The sequence below is a fragment of the Staurois parvus genome, unplaced genomic scaffold, assembly GCF_062004578.1.
Source record: "Staurois parvus isolate SC_StPar_1 unplaced genomic scaffold, SC_StPar_1.0 ptg000530l, whole genome shotgun sequence".
Lineage (NCBI taxonomy): Eukaryota > Metazoa > Chordata > Amphibia > Anura > Ranidae > Staurois > Staurois parvus.
Genome location: NW_028318326.1, coordinates 9,275,090 through 9,300,413, shown reverse-complemented (window position 1 = coordinate 9,300,413; position 25,324 = coordinate 9,275,090). Strand labels below are relative to the sequence as shown.

The 25,324-nt window shown below is 40.0% G+C and overlaps 1 protein-coding gene across 4 annotated transcripts in view; it reads left to right on the top strand.

Moving 5' to 3' along the window:
* The window catches only part of RAPGEF4 (Rap guanine nucleotide exchange factor 4), a 451,555-nt gene that overhangs the window by 308,104 nt on the left and 118,127 nt on the right, over window positions 1–25,324 (top strand). For all 4 annotated transcript variants that reach the window (XM_089690492.1, XM_089690491.1, XM_089690490.1 and 1 more), the window contains one exon: window positions 17,987–18,137. In XM_089690492.1, coding sequence (XP_089546618.1) covers window positions 17,987–18,137 — 151 coding nt within the window. The remainder of the gene's footprint in view (window positions 1–17,986; window positions 18,138–25,324) is intronic.

Below are 25,324 nucleotides of genomic sequence, written 5' to 3'. Positions count from 1 at the left end.
GAATGCCTGCTGCAGTCCCGCTATAAGTCGCTGATCACTGCCATTACTAGTATAAAGAAAATTAAAAATAAAAATTCCAGTATATATACCGCCATTTGTAGACACTATAACTTTCACATAAACCAATTAATTTATATGTATTGGGATTATTTTTATCAAAGACATGCAGCAGAATACATTTTGGCCTACATTTATGAAGACATTTGATTTTTTTTTTTTTTTTAATTTTTACTGGATGTTTTATAGCAAAAAGTCAAAAATATTGTTTTTTTTTTCAAAATTGTCGGTCTTTTTTTGTTTAAAAAATAAAAAATGCAGAGGTGGTCAAATACCACTGAAAGAAAGCTCTATATGTGGGGTTGCATGACAGCGTAATAGTCAGTTAAAGCAACGCAGCGCCATATGGTCTGGTCAGGAGGGCAAGCGGTTAAATAAAAAATTTTGTGGTGTCTTTTTAAACCACATCACTTACTAGTAAAGCAATTGTGCATAACATAACTATAAAAACAGTTGCACATGATATTTCTCCAAAGGTGATAAATAATATATATAACTAGTCTGTGATAAACTCAAATAAAATGTGCAATACAAAAGTCCAAAATAATTTTCTAATAGGTGCAGTTGCAGTGACTCCTTCTGTGCTCCACCACCAAAACACACACCAAACGCTTACCAGATAATTAGACCTCTAATACTAGGAGGTCTAACAACACATGAATGAGTCAGGGAATTCCAAGCTGAAACCCAAATCGATCCTTGCCAAAAAGGGTTCTCAGCCAGGTCAAACAACATAGGATGTAGATGAAAAACAGGAAGGCTCCTTAGTGTAATTATTAAAATCCCAGTATTCTATTAGAAGAAAGGTACCTGCAAATGAAAATGACTGAGACAGGGGCGGACTGACAACTCATGGGGCTCCCGGGCAATAGGGTATCATGGGGCCCCTGGGCAATAGGGTATCATGGGGCCCCTGTGTCCTTGCCCAAACTCAAAAAAGCCTATGAAAAAGGTACCAGGGGCATCTCATGGGGCCCCCTACTGACCCCGGGCCCTCGGGCAGTGCCCCAGTTTCCAAATGGTCAGTCCGCCCCTGGACCGAGACACCATGTAGCTGTCACTGCTAGGCTCTGACCTAGGTGTTTCATCAGCAAAGGACATTGTCCAGGGGTTGATAGATCCAAACACATGTCAATAGTGGACATCAGCAGGTCTTCTTTCACTGATCTAGACACTGGTTGTAATAAAAGTGCAATGTTAAAAAAGAAAAAGTAAACAAGTATATGATAAACACACACTAAAACTTTAACTGAAAACTAAAGGAAAAAAAAGACTCATAATTAGATGTTCAAAGCAGTGATGTCCCCACTCCCCTTGTGAAAGACGTTTGTGTGCTAGAAGAGCTCAGTCTGACTGACATTTAACATTTCCAGCCCCCGATGAAGAATGCTTTGTAAGGTCAAATGTGCTTAGGGACCATATTTTTTTCTGAAATCAAAAATAATATTCATTAGTATGTTTGATCTTGTCTATTACTGCAGCTAGCGTGCTTTTTCAGAAGGACAACATCAAATTACATTGTTTTGCAAACATTTTAAAAACAGACTACATTAGCCCTTTAGATATAGTTTTTCGTTATTTTAATAATGTCTGTTTAGGGCGTTTCAGTTTAGCTGTCCTGCAATATAAATATCATTGTCCGTGTATGCCTAGATGCACAAAACTGCATTTAACTGAGATAATGAACAGAATATTTAAGGCCAACTTGTTTCTGCAAATCTGACAGTATAATTGTTGTGTCTGTTAGTTTTATTTACCCGGTGATTCTCTTGAAATTATTTAGCAGTGTAATTGTTACTGTTCATTAGCAGTTCGGGATGCATTTTGCAAATGTTTTAGACAAGTTTTTGGAGGACAAGGGAATATGCAATCTATGGAATTAAAATAAAAAAATATACTCCTAGGTGCTTTTGAGGGAGATGCTATCAAACCAAGCAACCTTAAAGTGTCTAGCTCCCAAAGCCGACACGTCTTGGTCGAGCCCGCCCCCCCCCCCCGCTTCCTCCTCACAGAATTAGAGGAAGGCTCTAGAGCAGTGGTTCTTAACCTGGGTTCGATCGAACCCCAGGGGTTCGGTGAGTCAGTCTCGCGGGTTCGGCGGAGGTGAAGACCCACACCCGACTCATATGATTCGTGCAGTAAATATTCATTATTATGTATTTGTTTTTGTGTGAAAATCATGTTTTAATGGTTTTGTTCTTTGTTCTTAACGGTTTTGTTCATTTTGTGCACCTATGTATAAATATATACCTAAATATATACCTATGTTTTGAATTTTAAAAATCATATTTTATTTTTCCAATTAAGAAGGGTTCGGTGAATGCGCATATGAAACTGGTGGGGTTCAGTACCTCCAACAAGGTTAAGAACCACTGCTCTAGAGGCTGCTGCCTCCAGGAGACAGTGCTCTCTGGAACAGCACTGCATTGAGATTGAAGGCTCAGATAAGTATTTAGGGGGGCTGGGGGGAACTGACCATAAGATCTCTCTATATTTCCTTGTGGAGCACAGACAATGGTTCAGTGGCTCTACCCTGTATAAATAGTAGTAAAGCAAACTTGCACCATTTCTTGCATCTTTGGAAAAGATGTGGGAGGGATAAAGGTGAACAATAGCATTGGTGTAGCCAAAAGTTGGGCACAAAAATACCCCTGTTCTGTTTTGATTTTATGTAGTGGTAGTGATTAATGTAATAGTGACAAGCAATATGAATTATGAATATAAGGGGCGATGCCTGACTTACATACAGTTGTGTTCAAAATAATAGCAGTCAGATATCACTAACCTGTTTTTGGTAGAAATGATATTTCTACATGGCAAATAATTTACTAGCAGGTGTAGTAGAGTAATAGAAATCCAACAGTCATGACATGCATGCTGCTGATTCTGTGTAATTGAATCACTAATTGAAAGGGGCATGTTCAAAATAATAGCAGTGTGGAGTTCTATTAGTGAGGTCATTCATTCTTTGAAAAACAGGTGGCAATTATTGCCCTTATATAAGGAAGGAAGGCAGCAAATGTTGTATATGCTGGTTACAGTGCATTTCTCTCTGAAATTCTGAGGAAAATGGGTCGTTCCAGACATTGTTCAAAAGAACAGCGTACCTTGATTAAAAAGTTGATTGGAGAGGGGAAAACATATAAAGAAGTGCATAAAATGATATGCTGCTTAGCTAAAATGATCGAAAAAGCTTTAAAATGGCAACCAAAACCTGAAAGACATGGAAGAAAGCGAAAAACTACCATTCCAATGGATAGAAGAATAGCCAAAATGGCAAGGACTCAGCCAACAATCAGCTCCAGGAAGATCAAAGAAGGTGTGACGTTCCCTGTGAGTACTGTTACAATTAGAAGACGCCTATGTGAAGCCAAGCTATCTGCAAGAAGCCCCCGCAAAGTCCCACTGTTGAAAAAAAGACGTGCTGAAGAGGTTACAATTTGCCAAAGAGCACATTGACTGGCCTAAAGAGAAATGGCGCAACATTTTGTGGACTGATGAAAGTAAGATTGTTCTTTTTGGGTCTAGTGGCCAGAGACAGTTTGTCAGACGACCCCCAAACACTGAATTCAAGCCACAGTACACTGTGAAGACAGTGAAGCATGGTTGCACAAGCATCATGATATGGGGATGTTTCTCATACTACGGTGTTGGGCCTATTTATCGTATACCAGGGATCACGGATCAGTTTGAATACATCAGAATACTTGAAGAGGTCATGCTGCCTTATGCTGAAGAGGAAATGCCCTTGAAATGGGTGTTCTAACAAGACCACGACCCCAAACACACCAGTAAACGTGCAACATCTTGGTTCCAGACCAACAAGATTGACGTTATGGAGTGGCCAGCCCAATCCCCGGATCTTAATCCAATAGAAAACTTGTGGGGTGACATCAAAAATGCAGTTTCTGAGGCAAAACCAAGAAATAGAGAAGAACTGTGGAATGTAGTCCAATCATCCTGGGCTGGAATACCTGTTCACAGGTGCCAGAGGTTGGTTGACTCCATGCAACACAGATGTACAGCAGTTCTCAGAAACAGTGCTTATACAACTAAATATTCATTAAGTGATTCAAAGGAAAGCAAAATCTTCAAACATTTTTCAGTTTATATAGTGAATGTTTGAGTTTGTAAAGAAGAATACAAACACTGCTATTTTTTTGAACAGTCTAATATTCACTTTTCTTCAATTTTTTTAGAGGAACAACACAAATTTGATATATTTTTCTTCATGTTTTGATTTGGAATAGAATGTGTAGTGTTCCCAATGCATTTGTGTGTATGGAAAAAAAGCTATTAGAAGGATTTTGAGGTTTATTCACTTTTTTCAACACACTGCTATTATTTTGAACACAACTGTATATACCTACAACACAGTGCCTCCAGCCATTATGGCAAAATAACTTAAGGAATAATATTAAATAATTCAGACACCTTAATAAAATATACAACCACAATATAATTCTTTTGAGCTAATGTGATCTCTTACCAGATAAACAAATATCTACAAATTTGATTAATAAATAAAGATAATTAGTTTATATACAAGAATATTCACACACACATATATATATATATATATATATATATAAATATACAAAACTAACTGACTGGTGCTTTGTAGTTCATACACAAGATCAAAGTAAATGACAATTAAATGCAAATAAGTTCAAACTTCAAATGCAAACACAAGGAAAGCATATAGCCATAAATGTGGAAAAACTGATTAACCAAAGGGTAGAAAAATACCCTATTTATTTTCAGAACAGTTTCCTACCTTCTGCAGCTGAAGTAAGGGAGAATGCTACTTCTGATAGAAATGACAATAGATGAAATTCACTTTAAATGCATCCTAAAAGACAACAGACTTGCAGCATATCAATGGAAAAAAACCTCTAGTTTCTATGGATAATAACGACCCTCAGCTTTACAAAAAATTAGCATCCAGTCTCACCATACACAGATCAATTTCAGAAATTCAAAATAGCTGTATACGGGAAACTTAGCAAATTAAACCACCATGCACAATACCCAGTAACAGACTACCATGAAAACATTAGTTATAATATTCTAGTGGTATTTGGAATAAAGAAAAGTTTTTAATGTTACTTTAGCATAGATCTTGCCACCTCCCAGAGATAGCATTCTGGAGTATGATCGGTTAAGATGGTGGCTGCATCTCAGACGGGCAAGGAATCGGCTATTTGTTTCCTAGATAACAGCAATGGTCATGTCTCTCAGGTGTAAGCAGTTGTCAGCAAGAAGGGTTTCTCTCTCAGGTGTGAGCAAGAAGGATTTTTTTTTTCCCGAGTGTCATCTTTGCTTTAATACTGTTTGGGTCCATTGTCTACAAAATCGGCCAAAAACTAAATGTTGACTGTCTTTCGAATTGGACAATCAGAATGTGTTATTGATTTTAAATGTTCCTTTACCTGGCCACTAGAGAGTAGTCAAGTCTCAGGAATGTGGATCTGACTTCCCTGCAAGGGGCAAACTTATTTGCGTGGTGATAAAGGAATATATGTCATATTAAAGTTGTTAGAACAGACATCTTTCTTTATAAAATACCTGGTACTTTAATTTTAACACTGGGAAATATCCTTCTCAAATGAGAATTGGACCTTTATGATTATCAGCCATTATGAAGATGTCATCTATTAAAAGAATAAACCTTTTTCATAGATTATCATGATATTACAAATGCAGATACTTTATTTCAGTCCATTATCTGAATTGATCACGTCCTTTGCAGTATAGTATAATATCCCTTTGGTGCTTTCATGAAATGACACTTGCGACCTGAGATATGGGAAAGATTCTATTGATAAATCGTTCCCTTTAAATATAATTGAAACTTTTCATCTAGAATTTCCACCCATAGTTTATGTAATTAAAACCTGATTGTGTATTTGATAACCTGGTTGATTGTTTGCTTGGAACATAACAAGCAAAAAGGAATTTGATATATAATTATGATCTCCATACACAATTCATGAATCTGTCCATAACATGAACTATCCCAATTTCATCTGATTAATGACTAACTGGTTTTTCCACTTGTATTGACTTGGTTCAAAGTTTGAATGAACACTGGGTTTTTGTGTAGAAATTTGTCCTTCCCTAGTCATGCTCAGGGGACTATTGTTCTGTGGTAGGCTGACGAACACTTGTTGGGTCCAGTGACGTATGCCCTGTACACACAATGAGAATATCGGATGAATGTTCGTCCTTTTTTTTTTTTTTTGCATGCTAGACTCATATCGATAGTGAAAAGGTTACTAAAGTTACGAAAATTCTTGTACGACAGAATAAAACTTAGGAAGTGATGTAATGTATTGTATTTGTATTGTATATTCGTATGAAAACTGTACTAATTAAATGAAAATCATACGATCTGGTATCGTACAAGAAACATTTTTGTGCTTTTCACTTCCAATATTTTCCGACAAAAGCTGTGTACTAACGATCAGATTATCGTATGAAATTGGTAATTTTCGTACGATTTTCTGATCGTGTGTATCAGACTTAAATGTAATTGCTTATATGGAGTCTCCACATTGTGTTTTCCTGCTCTGTTTAATGATTGTAAAACCTTATTTGAAGATTTGAACTTCAATAAGGGTGTTTGTGGAGAGCCAATTTCCAAGGTTTCTCATGGTCAATTTGTTTATTCATTACTTGTTTTGTATGCACTAGTTAGAGAGTTATTGCAAATCTTCCTGTCCCTTGGGATGAACAATTTTGCTCTGAATGTTTCACTGGGGCTGTATATTTTATATAATTTATGAATTTTATATATCAAGACCATGACACCCCTTAGGCATATGGCTCAAGCTGACTGAGTGGTTTTGAATTTTTTTTAGTGTTCATTTCTGACTGATGCCATTTGCAGTGTTACAATCCAGGCAATCAAGGGAGAGCTTTGGCAATAAACAAGCAAAATTAAAGTACATCATTACAGAGGAGAAATGAGCATTTGATTATGGGAATCTGCAACCAGTTTTGGTTGATTTTGGTTGGTTGGTATGGGCTATGGACAATTACAACAACATCTTTAATCTAGTTTAGTGCTAAAGCTTCTCGGCATGGGGCCAGATTGACTTTATATAAAATACATAGGTCTAGTAACAGTAAAGAAAAATGGAAATTAGATGGTAGATATGTAATTACAGAAGATGCCAAGGAATCCACACTACAATAGAATGTGTCCAATTGCAGTTATAATCTGCAGTATCCTTTGTGTTGTATCTGCCATTGCAAAGCGAAAATCGTCAGTAGATCTCACAATGTAATCATGTCTAATGAGCGCAAATTACAATCTGTGTATATTTTTTCTCTTTCCTTATTTTTGTAAACCTTAATCTCTGTACAGAGAGCTATCATTAGCAGGATTTAAAAGAAGCTAATGTAAAATAAGAAAATGCCAAAAATTACAGGTACCTGCGGTGAGTTTGATAATAGGGAGGTAAAAATATATGAAATAATTATATGGCTGCAGAAGCTGAACAAGAACACGACTAAGAGGAACATTAAACTTGCAATTCACATTTTTAACACTGGCTGTATTGACAGCATTATTGCATGTTATTGTTCTGACTGTTTGGAAGTGTGTACAGCTTAATCCCATACAACAATAAGCAGCTTTAATGGATGCTGAGACTTGTTTAAAGAGTGGCATCATCTAAATGTGATGTGTTAATTATGTTGTATGAAATTAAATAGGATTGAACTTTGCAAGTTATTTCTTTAGGAAAAAAAAGCATGGTTTAAATGTAAACAGATTGCTTTGTGTTTATGCCTTTCTTTGTGTTTAGGATCTTTTATAATATTAGTAGATGTAAGAATAGCACTTGCTAAGCTATAAAAAAAATGTAGCATATGGGTAAAATTGAAATGATCCTTGGAGCTCTCCAAGGTGTCTACCATCTTAATGGGAATCTTTCTTTTCCCAAATCATGTCAACATAGTGATCCCGTCATCGTCCACGATATCACCATCTTCAAGTTCAACCCCAAACTGTTCCATTTAAGCAGCCATCACATGGATGTTGGTATGCATATGTTGACTTTTACTAAAAGTCAGATGCTAAGGCACTCCCTCTGGCCACTGATGTATGGAGAGAGTGGTGACAAATGAATGTCACAGGAAGGGCAAAGATGCCATTCACCTCCAGGCTGTAATTGGCAACTTGGATTCAAGTTTTTGATACTAATAGAGTGTCAAGTTGGAGGCACTCGGGAATAACTGGGTGTTAGGGGGCTGACCTGTTAAGACTGAGTATGCACCGATGAGTTATTTATTAGCTAAAAATGTCATATTGACAATAAATTCTAAAAACATTGCTTAAATAAAGAGTTGCTTTGCATGCCAACTTAGATGTATTACTACATGCGATTCAATAAAATAATTCTGAGAAAGTGCCAATGTATACCTGGTATGCTTTCATGAACATAGCCAAAAGAAATAATTTCTTGAATATATGTTTTTTTTTTATGTATGTATTGACACATTTGTGTAATCAAAACTGGTTTACAAATGTGTCTCTATTAAATTGTAGAAAGGGGATTTGTGTACTATTCCCAAAACCTGTTAGCTATCAACTCTTGATAAGGAGACCAGAAGGATTGGGCTGTGTGTGTTGGAGAGATCAATAAATTGTATTTGAGGCTTTTAAATGGTGAGCAGTTCCCCTTTTCTTGTCTTGAAGCTTGTGTACAGGTGTTGATAGACCATGTTATTGTGACAAATACAAATTCATATGTGGACCAATCTCTACAGCTTGGGACTCTCTTTTTTTCAGTCCATAAAAGCTGACTCTCACAGAAACACTACTGGGGCTCCAGCAGACAGTAGAAACTTGTCACACTATAACAATCATTCAATTTATTTGAAACTTTCACCAGGCTTTTCAGTCCAGCAATCCATCACCCGAATTCAGGAATAGTAAAAATAGGGGCTTTAGTAAAGAAAGGCGGGCCTAATATGTTCATCTTTAAATCTGGACATGCTGGGAAATACTTTGTTGGTACCATAATCTATTTCTAATTGGCCATCCTCTGTTATTTTCTTAGTTTTTAACAGGTAATATGTGCTGTGCCAATGCAGCTCAAGGATAACTACCTGTTTTGTCTAAAGCATTTTGGGTTGGTTTGGCAACTTATTAACCATGTTGAATGTTTTATTTCTCATATTGCTTGACAATAATACATGGGGATGAAAAAAGAGTAAAAACGTAAAAATTGTGATCAAAGAACCGAAAAGAAAATATTGCTGACAGTAAACAGAACATCTTGATAAGCCCCCAGGTGAAATCGCTAAAAGATTCCAAAGACATGCTGGTAGGTTAATTGGATCCTGTCGAAATTGGCCCTAGTATGTGTATGTATGAATGTAGGTTAGAGACTTTAGATTGCATGCCCCTTGAGAGTATGGGGCCGATGTGAATGTACAATATATTTGTAAAGCACTACGTAAATTGATGGCTCTATATAAGTACCTGAAATAAATAAATAAATAAGATGCCAAAAGAAGAGACAACTCTTTCTTTTAAGAAAAACATGACATGTGCTGCATAGCGTAGGCGATGCTGGAGACACCAGCTGAATTGGTGTTTTAGTAAAGGCTTTTACACATGCTAAATGTGGATCACATACTTCATGGCTGTACTGCCCTGGTGCCTACCCTGCAGCCCAAGGGCCACATGCGGCTCTTTGATACTTGATGTTCAGCCCTCGAACACTAATAGTCAGTAGCAGAGGTAGGATCACTGCCTAGTAATGGTGTACTGGTATTGATCTCTAGCAGTCTCATGTAACATGGTCCCAGTCTCTGTCTTCTAAAGTATGTCTCCAGTCTCCAACCACTTTGGTAGAACATCTGTAATCTCCGATCATCTCCTGCAGGAAGTCCACAGTCTCTGACAGTTTCCTGTAGCATTGCATATATACTAAATATAACGTCCGGCACCATGTTAATGTCAGGGGCCACAATGTAAATTGACCATCACTGCTCTAAATTGTCCCCGGGACAGGACATTGTCAGTAAAGCATTAGATGCAGCCTACACACTGGAGTCAACATTTTAGCAAATATTTCATATATACTGCATATATATATATATATATATATATACTCATCGGCCACTTCATTAGGTACACCTGTTCAATTGCTTCGTAACACAAATTGCTAATCAGCTGACTTGCTAAAGTTCAAACCGAGCATCAGAGTTGGCAAGAAAGGGAATTTAAGTGACTTTGAACGTGGCATGGTTGTTGGTGCCAGACGGGCTGATCTGTGTATTTCAAAACTTGCTGATCTACTGGGATATATATATATACAAACACACAAATTGGATGTTTGGGAGTCCTTTTTGATGACCAAATGCACAGGATCCCAAGAGTGACATAGCTGCATCTTTGATTAGACATTTACAGCTGATTGTCTTTGCTTAGGTCACACATTACCACAGATTATGTATGTTCTAAACTGGCATACAAAAGGTATGAACATACCAACAACTGTAGAAATACCAACAATTTTGAGAATGAAAGAGCTCTGCACAGCCACCATAAGCTGTAGTTTAAGACAGCCATAGGGGGAGTGAAATTTGTTAGGTTCAGTAGCAACCAGCTGAACTTTGATCCATCTGTCGGCAGGGTGGTTGTGCTGGAGTTGATCTATAGATTTGTTTTGTGCAATCTCTGCTGGCTATGGCCCCACCAGTGAGCATTGTATTCTGCCGGTGGGGAAGGCTCCCTGCACTTCCCACTGACAGAACACAATAGTGCTGCAGAAAGGATTCCCCCATCAACATGTGTTGATGGGAAAACCAAGCAACTTCCTTTCCTTCAACCCAAGGTTGAAGAAAAGAAAATTGCATAATGTATGGCTAGCCTTAGTGTGCCAAGTCTGTCAAGGCTGCAGATGAGCTGCCTGCACATTGTACAGCGTACAATTGTTGTCCTATATTTCCATGTGTACCTAAAAGTTCAAGCGCAAAGTGACTCTTTAGTGTTGCTGTCTTGTATATGCATTTACATTGATGGCCTCAAGTACTGTTAAAATACATTTTGTCCACTCTGAGTCCATACATCAGAAACATAGTTTAGAGAAGCTAGTTATCTATTTGTCTCCCCGAATCTCTTTCTTTACTGGCTATGTCAGTATGGTTCTGGTCGCAGTCGCCATAGGCTTGTTTCTGGTTGTGTCAGTATGGTTCTAATTCTGCATCCGTGAATATGGGGGTTATTTACTAAAGCTGGAGAGTACAAAATCAGCCTCACTTCTGCATAGAAACCAATCAGCTTCTAACTTCAGCTTGTCCAATTAAGCTTGATGATTGCTTTCTATGCAGAAGAGAACCTGATTTTTCACTCTACAGCTTTTGTAAATAAACGCCTCTGTTTCTTGTTCTTGTTGAACAAATATAATAATGATACTGAGAATGGTTCTGTCCATTTTGTAATAATTTGACCTCTGTATGTACAATCCTGATCTTGTTAGTGTGGCTAAAGCTGGCCAAAGACATGAGATGGCAGAGGATCAGACTACACTAAACAATTATTTTGCAGCAAAATCTTCACATAAATATGCATTTTATCCAATGTACAGTGTATTACTGTGCAGATGGTCCTACATTTGGCCTTACATAATCAGGGACAGGGGGGGATAAAAACATTCAACTGAGGACTGGGAAAGGAGAGAAAACCATTACACTAGGGAGGCAGGAAGGATTAATTCAGCCATGTACTTCTGATCCTTTTGAGTCTCGGTTAGATTTTTTGGAGAATATACTGTAGCTTCTAGTGTTATTATAATTTGAAATCGTTAAGGCTTGATATACTAAAAAAGTAGGAAATGTTAACTTATCAACGTAATTGTTTATTTTTGTGTTGTTGGTATGGGAATGGTGTGTTTGTTTAATCATTCAATAATCCGCAAACAAAAATGCTTTGCTGTTGTTTTTTTTTAATTGGGTATTCAAAGTGAACAGAAATTCACCACATTCACTAAGCAAAGTAAACATTCTCTGTGTCTATAGTTAATACACCCCAATGATATTGGGTATTTAACCACTTGCCCTCCAGAGGATTTACCCCCCTTCCTGACCAGGCCATTTTTTGCGATATGGCGCTACGTTACTTTAACTGCCAATTGCGCAGTCATGCAACGCTGCACCCAAAGGAAATTTACGTTCTTTTTTCCCCCACAAATAGAGCTTTCTTTCGGTGGCATTTGATCACCTGTGGGTTTTTTATTTTTTGTGCTATAAACTAAACAAAAAAAAACCCTGACAATTTTGAGAAAAAAACTATATTTTTTACTTTTTGCTATTAAACATGTCCAGTACAAAAATTGTAAAAATCAAATTTCATCATAAATTTAGGCCAAAATGTATCCTGCTACATGTCTTTGCTAAACAAAATCCCAATACATGTAAATTAATTGCTTTACTTTTTACTAGTGATGGTGGCGATCAGCGACTTCTAGCAGGACTGCGAGGCTGTGGCGAGCATTCTGACACAGGGGGGAACTGACTTGGTGTCACTGACATCCCCAGTGACACCAATACAGTGATCGGTGCTAATAAAAAACACTAACACTGTACTAATGGCACTGGGCAGGAAGGGGTTAACATATGGGGCAATCAAAGGGTTAACTGTGTGCTGTGTGTGTGTGCTTTACACTGTAAGCACACTGCTTTTTATGGCTCTGTTATGCAGAGCCATACAAAGCAGTGTGCTGGAGCTGACGGGAGAGATCTGTGTTGTTTATATACAGGTCTGTCCCCCATTGAAGCAACAAAGTGATCACCAGGTTCCGGGGCCCGGTGATTGACAGCCGAGGCTGCGAATGGTGGCGCAAGTAGGGCGCGCATGCTCCCCCTACTCAGAACTGCAAAATCAGGTATATATACATGATTTTGCACACCCGTGCTGCCCTGTAGCAATATTTCTGCTATAGGGTGGTGCGGAAGCTGTTAAAGAAAAAAAACAATGAAAGGGTTTTCTCCAGGTACTCCAGTTTCCTCCCACACTCCAAAGACATGCTGGTAGGTTACTTGGCTCCTGTCTAAATTGGCCCAAATATGTGTATGTATGAATGTGAGTTGGGTACCTTAGAATGTAAGCTCATTGAAGGAAGGGGCTGATGTGAATGTACATTATATATGTAAAGCGCTGTGACGGAACTATAAGTACCTGTGATAAAAAAAGAAAGGAAGAAAGGATAAGTAGATCGGTTAATTGATTTAGTCTTAGCCTTGCAATAGAGAATACGTGATTACCACAAGATGGCACTCACGCTCTTTGCAGTCTCCTAACGCAGAAGAAAAATCGCATTTGCGCTTCTGTCAATATTTTATTGTTTATCTAAACATTTTAAAAAGAAGGAGGCTATTTTACAGGCTCTTTACATTTAAATGAAGCCAGTTTAACTATATTCTTAAACAGTAAAAGTTAGGTGATTGTAGGAGCGGTATATAAGTTAGAAAATTATATTACTGAAATTACAGGAAAAAAAAAACTTCTTATAGACTGCAAAGGCAAAGCGGCTTGGCAAAATATATAATAGAAATGTTCTTTTTTATTTATAATGCATTTACTTTATTCATTTGTATAGTGCAGACATATTTGTACCACTAGAGAGGCTGAATCCCATTCATTTAGTGCTCATCAAATGCGGGTGCTAAGGTGCCAGACAGACGGATGGCACCATCACAAAATCAATACAAAATGTCTTCAGCACCCCATACGATACAAACATAGGGGCATTTATTTCACATCAAAGTCCAATGTTCCAGGACCACCAAGGACCCCTTTCTCAGTTAACAGTGCTGGTGGTATTTTAGGCTTTTACAATGGGGAGCACACACACACACTATAGACAGCGAGCTCAAAACATGAAACAGTATTTACCACTTTAAGATTAGCATTAAAATAGCGCATAGTATTTTCCAAAAAATTTTCGCTATTCATGAAAAAACACTTGTAAAATAAGGCATGCGTTATTCCTTTGAAATCTGCTATACTTATCCCATGAAACCGGCTGCTATTTTATCACACAACATCCTATTCAGTGAGTGTTATTTCATTTCTGGTGGACACTTCTGAGGGACCTTGAAGAAGACGGAATAATGGTGGGGAGTCTGAAAGAAAATCCCAATATCCTAGAGCTTTTTTAACCCCTTCTGGCCCTTTAAGGGGTTTCTGAAGTGGGGCGGGGTTTAGCGTCATATGACTGCCGTGATTGGCTGTCACAGCAGTCACATGATCAGAAAGGTCCTGATCGCAAGGTGAGATTGGGACCTTTCCATGGGATGCTGACACATGTGCTGGGAGCACACAGGACACGCGCTCTCAGCACATGTTTGTTTACAAATGTAATGCAAATATGTGGCCGCTCGCGGTCAAGGCCCTGCCGCCAAGCAGCAGTACATTTGCATACGCTCGGCGTAAAGAGGTTAAAACACTTCCAAGCCCCGCCCATTGGGCTGTGGTGCCTCCTTACTCCTATTTTATCACACAACATCATATTAAGTGGGTGTTATTTCTTTTCTGGTGGACACTTCTGAGGGACCTTGAAGAAGGAGTGATGGTAGGGAGTCTGAAAGAAAATCCCAATATCCTAGATCTTGTAGCACAAATGGCGTTTTTTTAACCTCTTCACACTGGCGCCATCTGGCCCTTTAAGGGGTTTCTGATGCGGGGCGGGGTTTAAGGTCATATGACCGCCGTGATTGGCTGTCACGGCACTCACATGATCGGAAAAGTCCCAATCGCAAGGAGAGATCGTGACCTTTCCATGGGACGCTGATACATATGCTGGGAGGGCACGCGCTCTCAGTACATGTTTGTTTGCAAACGGTACAAAAATATGTGTCCACTATCGGTCAAGGCCCTGCTGCCGAGATGCAGTATATTTGCGTACGCTCGGCGTGAAGAGGTTAAAACACTTCCAAGCCCCGCCCATTGGGCTGTGGTGCCTCCTTACTCCTATTTTATCATACAACGTCATATTCAGTGGGTGTTATTTCTTTTCTGGTGGACACTTCTGAGGGACCCTGAAGAAGAAGGAATGATGGTGGGGAGTCTGAAAGAAAATCCCAATATCCTAAATCTTCTAACACAAATGGCGCTTTTTTAACCCCTTCATTCCGGCGCCTCCTAGCCCTTTAAGGGGTTTCTGACGCGGGCGGGATTTAGGCTGTCACAGCACTCACATGATCGAAAAGGTCCCAATTTTCTTCCAAGCCCCGCCCATTGAATTGTGGTGCCTCCCTACCAAACATATTTCAAAGATTCCTTAAATATCACATACCTGGACTACTACTTATTTAAAGCATCCATGGATTTATTTACTTTAGTGAACTGACTTTAATGCTGTGTTATGCAGTATTTACCAAGTGTTTTTGCTTATTGAGGTAAATACTGTATTGAGGGATAGTGAACTGACATTTTCAATATCGCATGCGATATTTGGAATAAATGTGTCACACAACCCAAACATCGCATTGTCGGTAAGAGCCAGTTAAAGTGGGTATATCATTAAAATTCACACTTTACATAAATCAATAGGGCATTTGTCAGCATTACCAAATCACTATATTATTATTTTGATTGAAAAGTTAAAATTAGAAAAACACTGGTTAGAACAGCGGTCTTTAAACTACAACCTGCTGCTCGCCATTATTAGAAAGTCTACACTCACTGGCCACTTTTTAGGTACACCTTGCTAGTACCGGGTTGGATCCCCTTTTGCCTTCAGAACTGCCTTATTCTTCGTGGAATGGATTCAAAAAGGTGTTGGAAACATTCCTCAGATATTTTGGTTCATATTGACATGCGTTACTATTGCCTTTCTATCATCTCAAACCAGTCTGCCCATTCTCCTCTGACATCAAAAGGCATTTTTGTTCACACAACTGCCACTCACTGGATATTTTCTAGGACCATTCTCTGAAAACCCTGGAGATGGTTGTCAGTGAAAATCCCAGTATATCAGCAGTTTTTTAAATACTCAGACTAGCCCATCTGGCACCAACAACCATGCCACATTCAAAGTCACTTAAATCCCCTTTCTTCCCCATTCTAATGCTCGTTTTGAACTTCAGCAAGTGTGGTCTTCACCACATCTAGATGCCTAAATACATTGAGTCGCTGCCATGTGATTGGCTGATGAGCAGTTTGTGTTACCAAGCAATTGAACAGTTGTACCTAATAAAGTGGCTGGCGAGTGTATATGAAGAAAGTCTATTGTCTTCAGTCAGACTGAATGTAGAAGTGAGAGGAGGTAATCAGTAAGCAGAGCCTGCTTATATAAGAAGCAAATCTAGCTGCCCCATTGCACATATATAATGACATGACAAGCTATCCAAAGAAACAAGGTTTTAAAAGATATATTTTGTTGACCTTTTTAATGCTTTCTTTTAACTGACCATTTTCACATATATGTCTATAAAACATAAAAAAAAGACTACAGGCTATCTTTAAAGTTGAGCTATGCGCAGACTATGCACACTAACACAGTTACATATTCTGAACACTCAATTTAAAGCTCTGTAAGGATTGACATGGCTGATAAGGACCATACACTGCCAAGAATCAGCAGTTTACTGCGCTGGGTGTTTGCAATCAGTGACCAGCAGCCTGTACAAATCAATGACAAGTTGACAAGTGCTCAAGGGCGGACTGACCATTTGGAAACTCGGGCACTGCCCGAGGGCCCGGGGTCAGTAGGTGGCCCCATGAGATGCCCCTGGTACATTTTTCATAGGCTTTTTTGAGTTTGGGCAAGGACACAGGGGCCCCATGATCCCCTATTGCCCGGGGGCCCCATGAGTTATCAGTCCACCCCTGCAAGTGCTGCAGCTGTTACATGCAATTAGCATCAGGTGAGATGAAAACTGTCTGCGTCCAGGGCCTCTCATCTGTTCATCTGCTAGCTGAGCCCCCTGTCACATCATTGACTTTACCCAGGGCACTCCCCTGTTCCTCTAGTGTCTGCCTTTGCATCTAAGGTTCCCCTGCTTTTAGTGTCACCTCTGCACTCCAGTGACCCCTCTACTCCTGTGCAATCCAGTGACCCCAGTACTCCTATGCACTCCAGTGACCCCAGTACTCCTCTGTGCACTCCAGTGACCCCTGTACTCATATGCACTCCAGTGACCCCAGTACTCCTCTGTGCATCCAGTGACCTCTGCACACCTCTGCTTCCAAGTGACTCCTGTACCCCTGTGTCTCCAGCAACACCTGTGCTTCCAGTGTCACCCAGTGACCCCAAATCATTTATTTATACCCAGTGACCACAGAGCATGTGGTCTTAATCTGTGACCCCTGAGTGTCTCCAAATAACACCAGTACTTCTTGTGTCACCTTATGGCCCCTCTGTATTCCGGTGTTCTCAAATTCCTGTTTAAATGTATTTCTGGTTACTGACTTCAGTTTCATAGAGAATTTCACGTTTGCTCTTTATTCTAACTTAACGTTCATAATGAAATAGCAGACATGGTACTGCACGTGGTCAGAATAGCACCAGCTGCACAGCTCCCGATGTACACAGGACAGTGTCTTTTGGCACACTGACTTATGAAGGTCAGTGCTCCCTGTGACTGTGTGTGCAGTCTTGCGCTGCCATCTGTTGGCATGTTACAAAACTAATCTTAAAACGTTTTGATACCACCTCGTACTGTCTGTTAAGAATATGTTAACACTTTAATGCCCATAGTTTGGGCTCAGGTACAGTTTAGGTATTAATGAAATAAAAGGATGAATGTAGTTATTGTGGACAAAACAGCCAGTTGACACTACAGGCCTCAATTGTACCTAATGTTGCTTAGTTATTGTTTGCCTATTTATAGCAGAGTAAGTTTAAATTGAAACACAGCAAATACAGTCTATTTCATTCCAACCACTTCCTTAACTTCTTCGCACCTACCATGCCCAGCCCTCCCAGGGCACAGAGCAAGAGAAAATGGATTATGCTATCAATAACAAGCGCAGGGTGATCCGACTGGTGCAGCTGTGGGCCAGCCTGTATGGGGACTTGTTACGGGAAGATGAAGTCGCTATGGCTTTTCTTGAGGTGAGTGGTTGTTTCATTTTTTTGGATTACCATTTACATGTTTGTACTGGAAATTTCTGAGATCCATTAATCTGAACCTCAGCCGTATGTTTAATCTTGCTCAGTAGTACAAGTTCCTTTACTGAAAATGCTTTCTCTGATTTCACTGCACACTTTCAGCTTCATCATTTGTGCGTCAAAGCCACAGCAGGGGTGGTCAATTCATTTTCCCAAGGGGCCACATGAGAAAGTGGGACTGTTGTGGAGGGCAGGATCTAATTCTGCTCAATATTCATTTTAGACCTGGGAAGGTCTGTAAGTATATATATAAAACAAAAACCTGGCCCTAAGAATAATAGGTACAACTGATCATGAAGTAGGTTTCCTTCAGACAGGTGGTTGGCGGTGGCAAAAACGGGCAGCTGAGACATGGTTTTGCCATCCACCCAAACTGTAAAATAATCCAAGGCTTGAAACATTTTTTTTTCATGGGGTGTAGAGTTTGACAAGTGGCAGTACTTGTCAAAATTGCCAATTGAGTTAATTGATGAAGCTGACTGGCTCAGAGAGCCATGTTGACATTGGAGGCATTGTAGGCTGGACAGGGACAGTCGAAGGGCCAGATGTGGCCCTGGGGCCACAATTTCATCAGGTCTGAGCTACAACAATTCAGATATGAAAATGAAAGGGTTTAATTTTCAGATTTAATTAGCTTGTTGATAAAGAGGAGGTAAAGGAAAGGAAGGTAAAATATAAGCAGATTAAACTTCAGATTTAAAGTAGATGTCAAAGATATAAAACATTTTCATCTTTGCAAGGAAAATTAGCATGCTAATTGAATCACTTTCTTCCTATAGTTACCAAATGTGCATTTATACCTTTTTCTCTAGGTAAAGCAGTGGTCATGTGACCACCAAAGATAACAGATGCACTGATGGGTTTGTACGCTTCAGTACATTTGTTAGTGATGTAAATATAAGGGAGATGAAATACCTCTCCCATGATCATTTTCTCCAGCTTCCAGAACTGTTGGTGGAGTGTCAGACCTGAAAGCCTTATGCAGGCCATAGATGTTTCGTTTTGTCCGAAAAACTGTTCTGTTGCCACCAATTATTGTGAAAATCGTCTGTTTTTCGCAAATTTTCCAGCATGACTGATAAAAGAAATGAACCGTAAAAATCGCCCGATGCCATTGCCCCACTAACAGTGCGAAAATCAGCCGATTATTCTTTCGGACGAAATTCAGCCGATAAACGAACCGTCTATGGCCTGCATTAGAGAGGCAGAGAGGACAGGGCAAGCCATGACAAGGCAGTAGTTGGAGTGGCCTCGGCGCCTGAGAGCCACCGGTGTTGCATGCAGCCAGCTGTACAAATGAATGACAGCGTACATCTGTGCGTGGGTATATGCAGTTCCAAGGCTTAACATGCGTATTGACCGCGTCCAGGGGCAAAGGTGTGCATGCATGCTTTATGCTTGGAGCTGCGTATACCCACTTAAACTTCATCCTGGGGGCAGCACAGTGGCTAAATGGTTAGTATTTCCGCCTGGCAGTACTAGGGTCATTGGTTTGAATCCCAACCATGACACCACCTGCCTGGAGTTTGCATGTTCTCCCTGTGCTTGCGTGGTTTCCTCCAGGTACTCCAGTTTCCTCCCACACCCCAAAGACATGCTGGTAGGTGAATTGGATCCTGTCTAAATTGGCCCTAGTATGTGTATGTATGAATGTAAGTTATGGACCTTAGATTGTACACCCCTTGAGGGTTAGGGACTGATGTGAATGTACAATATATAAGTAAAGCACCATGTAAATTGATGGCTCTATATAAGTACCTGAAATAAATAAAAAAAAAAAAATCCTGTAATTCATTTCTACAGGTGGCTGTACACAACACCTGTGCCTCCCAGCCACCAAAATACAACTGTATTTTATGTTAAATGCCCCAATACACACGTGTGCCTAGACTCTTACACAGCCCTATCACACAGCCCAGCCAAGTGCATGACACCACTAACTGTCAAGGAATACAGTGGTGTCTTGTCTCCTCCCTCAGGCTGCTGATTGGACAGTAAGTCCCCATTCACATCTGCACAATGCGCTTATGTGTGTTTTTCCATACTTTTTTGTGCATTTGTCATGCGACAGCATAGGGCTGTCCTACAAGTGACAAACGTAGCTCCTGCACCTTTTTTTGGCAGTGTGTGCCTTCCTGGCACATGAAGGTGTGAATGGGGCCTAAAAGAATGGTAGCAGGGTTAGCAGGTCAGTCCTCTGCTCACTCTGCTCTCTCCTCATATCAGCATGATCCTTTTCTGCACATTTGCATGCAGCCCACCTGATGGGCTCCCAGTTCAGCCCCTTCTTCCCTAAGTCTTAGCAATAGGAAGAAGGGTCAGCCACACACCGGAGGTTAGATGAATATAGTGTATATTTATTGATCCATAGGACACACAAAACACCAGGACATGAATACAGGACCTGTTAACGCGTTAACACGATCTCGTGCTTAATCATGATTAGTGCTGTGGTATAGGGAATTGCAAAAGGCAAAATCATATATTTAAAGAAGAATTCCAGGTATAGCATTTTTCCAGCATTTTGTAGCATTTGTTCTATAGTTACGTTGTTCCTGATTGGACCCATATCACTATGCATATACTACACCTATGGGATCCCTTCTAGGGGCTAGAATTTGCTTTAGTAGGCCCCTACTTCTTCAGTGATCTCCACTTGTTTTCAGGTTCTGTTCCCTGCTGCATTCTGAACACAGGAGTTCTTGCCACTTGGCTTGGGTGCTATTCAGAGAATGCTTTGGATTTTCTCAATGAATGCAAAGCATTTTCTGATTGGATGCGGTAGAGAGTTTGAAGTCACTGTGCCGCCTCACCATCTGGTCCAATCAGAGAATGCTTTACAGTACATCCATTGAGAAAATGCAAAGCATTCTCTGAATGATGACTGTGCCGAGTGGCTGACCTCCTGTGTTCTTGATGCAGCAGGGCAGCTGCTCAGCTTGGACCTGGAAGAACACTGCAGTATCTATTACAGTGATTCCCAGCTTTTAGAGGGATTCCACAGGTATGGTACATATGTATATATACCGTGGTCCAAGCTGTCTATACATGGAATTCTTTTTTAACATTGGTTGCATGTAAAAAAATAAATTCAGTGAATTATTAATGAATGAAGAGCTCTTAGTGTTTTTACATCTTCCTGGATTGTAGCTTTAAGAGGTTTTGACAGCTAAAAAATACACTTGCACGTGACCAATGTCCTGATAGCCAGGTCAAGATGGTTTCATTAGCAGGAAAGATTCTCCCTGAATATATATCGATTCCATTAGGTCCCTGTTAGAAGTGAATGAGAGGACTGGAAGAATGCAGGCGATGTCTGCATCAATACCAGGTCCTCGTACTAATGTGAATCCAGTGGGAGAATTTGTATATCTTCTCCCACACTTCATTACCAGCTTTTAGAAATGTCAATATGTTGCAATTTTCCTTAAGAGACTTTACTATACAATAGCTCCCAACTAAAAATATACATAATGATTGTGATAAGTGGGCAAGTCATTTAGAAGCATGATTTTTACACAGAACATGGATTTTACAGGCTTGTCTCCATGAGATGCACGGCTAACCTGCAATTACATCGCACATGGCTGTTATTAGAGGGAGAGAGCAATCATTTTATATAGCACTTGCATCCAACTCGCTTTACAACTACTAGCTCATAGCCTATTAACCAATTACCGTTTTACTTTATACCCCTATAGAATGACAAATTGACGAGGCCATATTAACAGAAAAAACATACAAGACTGAGGAGATTCTAATTCATACTAAATTACATTAGTGTTTTTCCCTTTTTTGTAGTTTGTCTCATAAAAAAAACATTTATCTTAGCAGTTACATCTGATTTGCATAATCAGTGTGATTGTGTGTTGCCATTAAACTTCCATAGGATAAACACATCAAAGATATATATATACTGGTAGGGAATGGTGGGAATTCATCAGATGTAAACAAATATACGTAAATGCCAGAAAACATGTTCTAAGAGCCTTTCTTAATCAGGGTGCCAAGGCATCCTGGGGTACCTTGAGGATTCTTCAGGGGTGCCTTGGTAAAATGTCTAAAAATTGCCCAAAACTTGTATACAAACAAGTGGGTGGAACAAGCCTGCCTTTTAGTTACACAAAGCCACAGGTTTTCATTGTGCATCATTACGACCTTCTAGCTGCCGGCATCCTGACAACCAATGACATCATCAGTTGATAAGGAGGGTGTCAGCTGCCTGCACAGTATCCTAGTTTGACCTTCTCCTGCTCCTCTCCATCAGTGCTGGGGTCACATTAGTTCAGTGATGGAGAAAAACTGAGGGAGAAGAGAAACATTGGAATACTAGTCAGTGTGCAAAAGTGTATTGCTTTGGAAGAATAAATCACCTCTAATATTGGGTGTCCTACATGTGTGGATGTTGCTGAGTTTTATAAAATTATTAGAAACGTTTTTCACATTTTAGAATGGGGTGCCTCAGGACTGTCTATAATATTAAAGGTTGCCTTGGGACATAATTTTAAAGGGTGCCTTGACTGGAAAAAGGTCGAGAAACACTGGTCTAAGAGACTGTATACCAACGAGTATATGTCTTTGCTTTTTAATGTGTAGTTCTGATGATAGAGAGAAAACAGGTGGTGCACACACCTAGTGCATCATCCAAGGTTTATTGTAGGAATGAGATAATAAAAACATACTCACAGGCGAAGCATGTATCTAAAAAGCATAGAAAAATGAGAATGGCCACAACGGCAGGCAAGGTGTTCTCACTGTCAGTGCGGTAAAATAGCTGACGTGTTTCGGGGACGAATCCCTTTCCTCAGAGCTGATGACCAACCTCTGATGCTGATGTATGATGTATGGACAGAAAGACCCTCACTGTTGATGCATCAACACCTTGCCTGCCGTTGTGTCCATTGTCATTTTTCTATGCTTTTTAGATACATGCTTCGTCTGTGAGTATGTTTTTATTATCTCATTCCTACAATAAACCTTGGATAATGCACTAGGTGTGTGCGCCACCTGTTTTCTCTCTATCCAGTGGCTGATTTCCCCATCTGAGGAGGGCTGCACCCCTGGAACATTTCCTTTGGTTGTCGCTGTCCTGGTACCCTTGGCTTCCCTTTTGGCTGTGCATATCCTGAGGTGCTGGAGAGTACATACGATATCCGGTTCGGTTGTAGTTCTGATGAACATTTTATACATATGTGAATGATATTTTTCTAGCCTCTTATAGTCTCTGTACAGCAGAGCTGGAGTGTGAGAGGTAATAGGAGCACAAGGAACCAATCAGTCCATGTGCTGACAAGTAGAATGCTGATAGGAAGGGAGGGCAGAGTGACAGAAGGATGAGCTCATCACTGAGCTGCTCCTCTATTCACTGTCCAATCACAGGTCCAGCACAATCTGGGCTCATGGGAAGTGGGTTAAATGATGCTGGCCATCAGACTGAGGACATCTAGTGGCAGAAAAATATACTAAGGGAGAAATCTCTGGAGTGAAGGTGAATATTGCATCCAGGTCTTTTTTTCACCTGAAACTTGGTAGAACTCAGTTCCACCACCTCTGACTCAGGCCCTCTGCTCTCTGCTCACCGCTGTCACTTGTAAACACAGAAGTCTGGCTTCTGTGTTTACAAATGACAGCTTGTCTCCAACAGCTCCCACAGATCTGATCTCATGAGCAGCTCCCACTGAGTGCAGGATGGGGACTAGGGAGAGGCAGGTGCCCCGGGTGCAGTTCAGGTGCAGGCACCCTCACTGGATGATCTCCCTGCAAGTGAGAGAGACAGAGCCACCTACCATGCGCAGGGAGGTACTAGAGCTGGCTGGTACTTCAGCTTAATAGAGCAACAAAAGTAAGACATGTGGAAGATGGTGGAGCTTCTAAGGAGGGGCGGAGAAGATGGGGGAATGATCAGGCTGATGAGGGAGCACACATACTCCGAACATGCACCAACCCTCATTATCACGTGACCGGAAGTGACGTCTCAGCCGAGGGAATCCCGGAACTAGGAGGACATGCTGGAAGCCACCAGCACCACCGCTAGATGCCGGTGACCACCATCTGTCCAGAGGTTTCACACTCCTTTACTACAGCGGATTCTTATTAATCTACAAGCGCAAACCTACTTATGCTTTGTGAGTGGCCTATATTACTACACTTTTTATTCATTAAAAAGCTTTTATACTGCACTTAGAGGGTGACGCATTCCTTCCTGATCTTCCACAGGGCCTCTCTAGCTCGTTATTGGCCGGCTGCCTCCACTCCAAGGTGCATCAGAATTACCTATGGGACTCTTTCTAAGGACATTTTATTTGTATATTTATTACAGTATATTGTTCATGATTTATTTTCCGTAATTCCATCACCATTGATTACAGTATATGCTTATACATACTATTGTATGCCGCATCTACCTCCTTACTCCGTCTCGGAGTGCGCCAAATATTCTTCTTGCCTTTCCTTGTGCTTGAAAAGACCCTGTTACCAACTTAAAAACTGCAAGTAAAAAACAGAGAAATTATCAAATATTTAAAATGCTTACTTACAACAATTTTTCTTCAATAAATTATTTTTTATTCACTTGAAATGTGTTTTTGAACTTGCTACCCTCAGAAGAGTCATTCCCCAGCACAGCTCCCTCTCTTCTTTTGTGTCATAGCCCTCTCTTCTTCTGTCTTGTAACTGTCTGTGTTGACCCAGCTGTTCTGCCCCTCCCCTCACTTTCCTAAATAACCTTTTATGTAGCTGTAAGGGAGGAGCAAGGTAGAATACTATAGAGCATCACATGAGTGACAGCCCTAAGTCAGCTGCAATTTTTACAATTCAAAAATTATTTTTATATTTTTGTACCTTATTTTTTTCATTTTTACACATTTTCTTTTACATTTACATTATGTGCAATTTTTTTACTTTTTTTACAGGTTAAAGCTTGGATAAAATTTGTTAAATGCACGCATAATCTTATTGGAAGTTTTTTTTTTTGTACACTGAATGATCTGGCAACAGGATCTTTAACAGTGGAAGTACTTTTCAAATAAAAATGCTAAATGCCAAATGTCAAAGGTCTAAAATATATTAGGCACTTTCAGCTTCATTTAAAAAAGTTTCTCAAACAAAAATGTACATATTGCTGATCATAA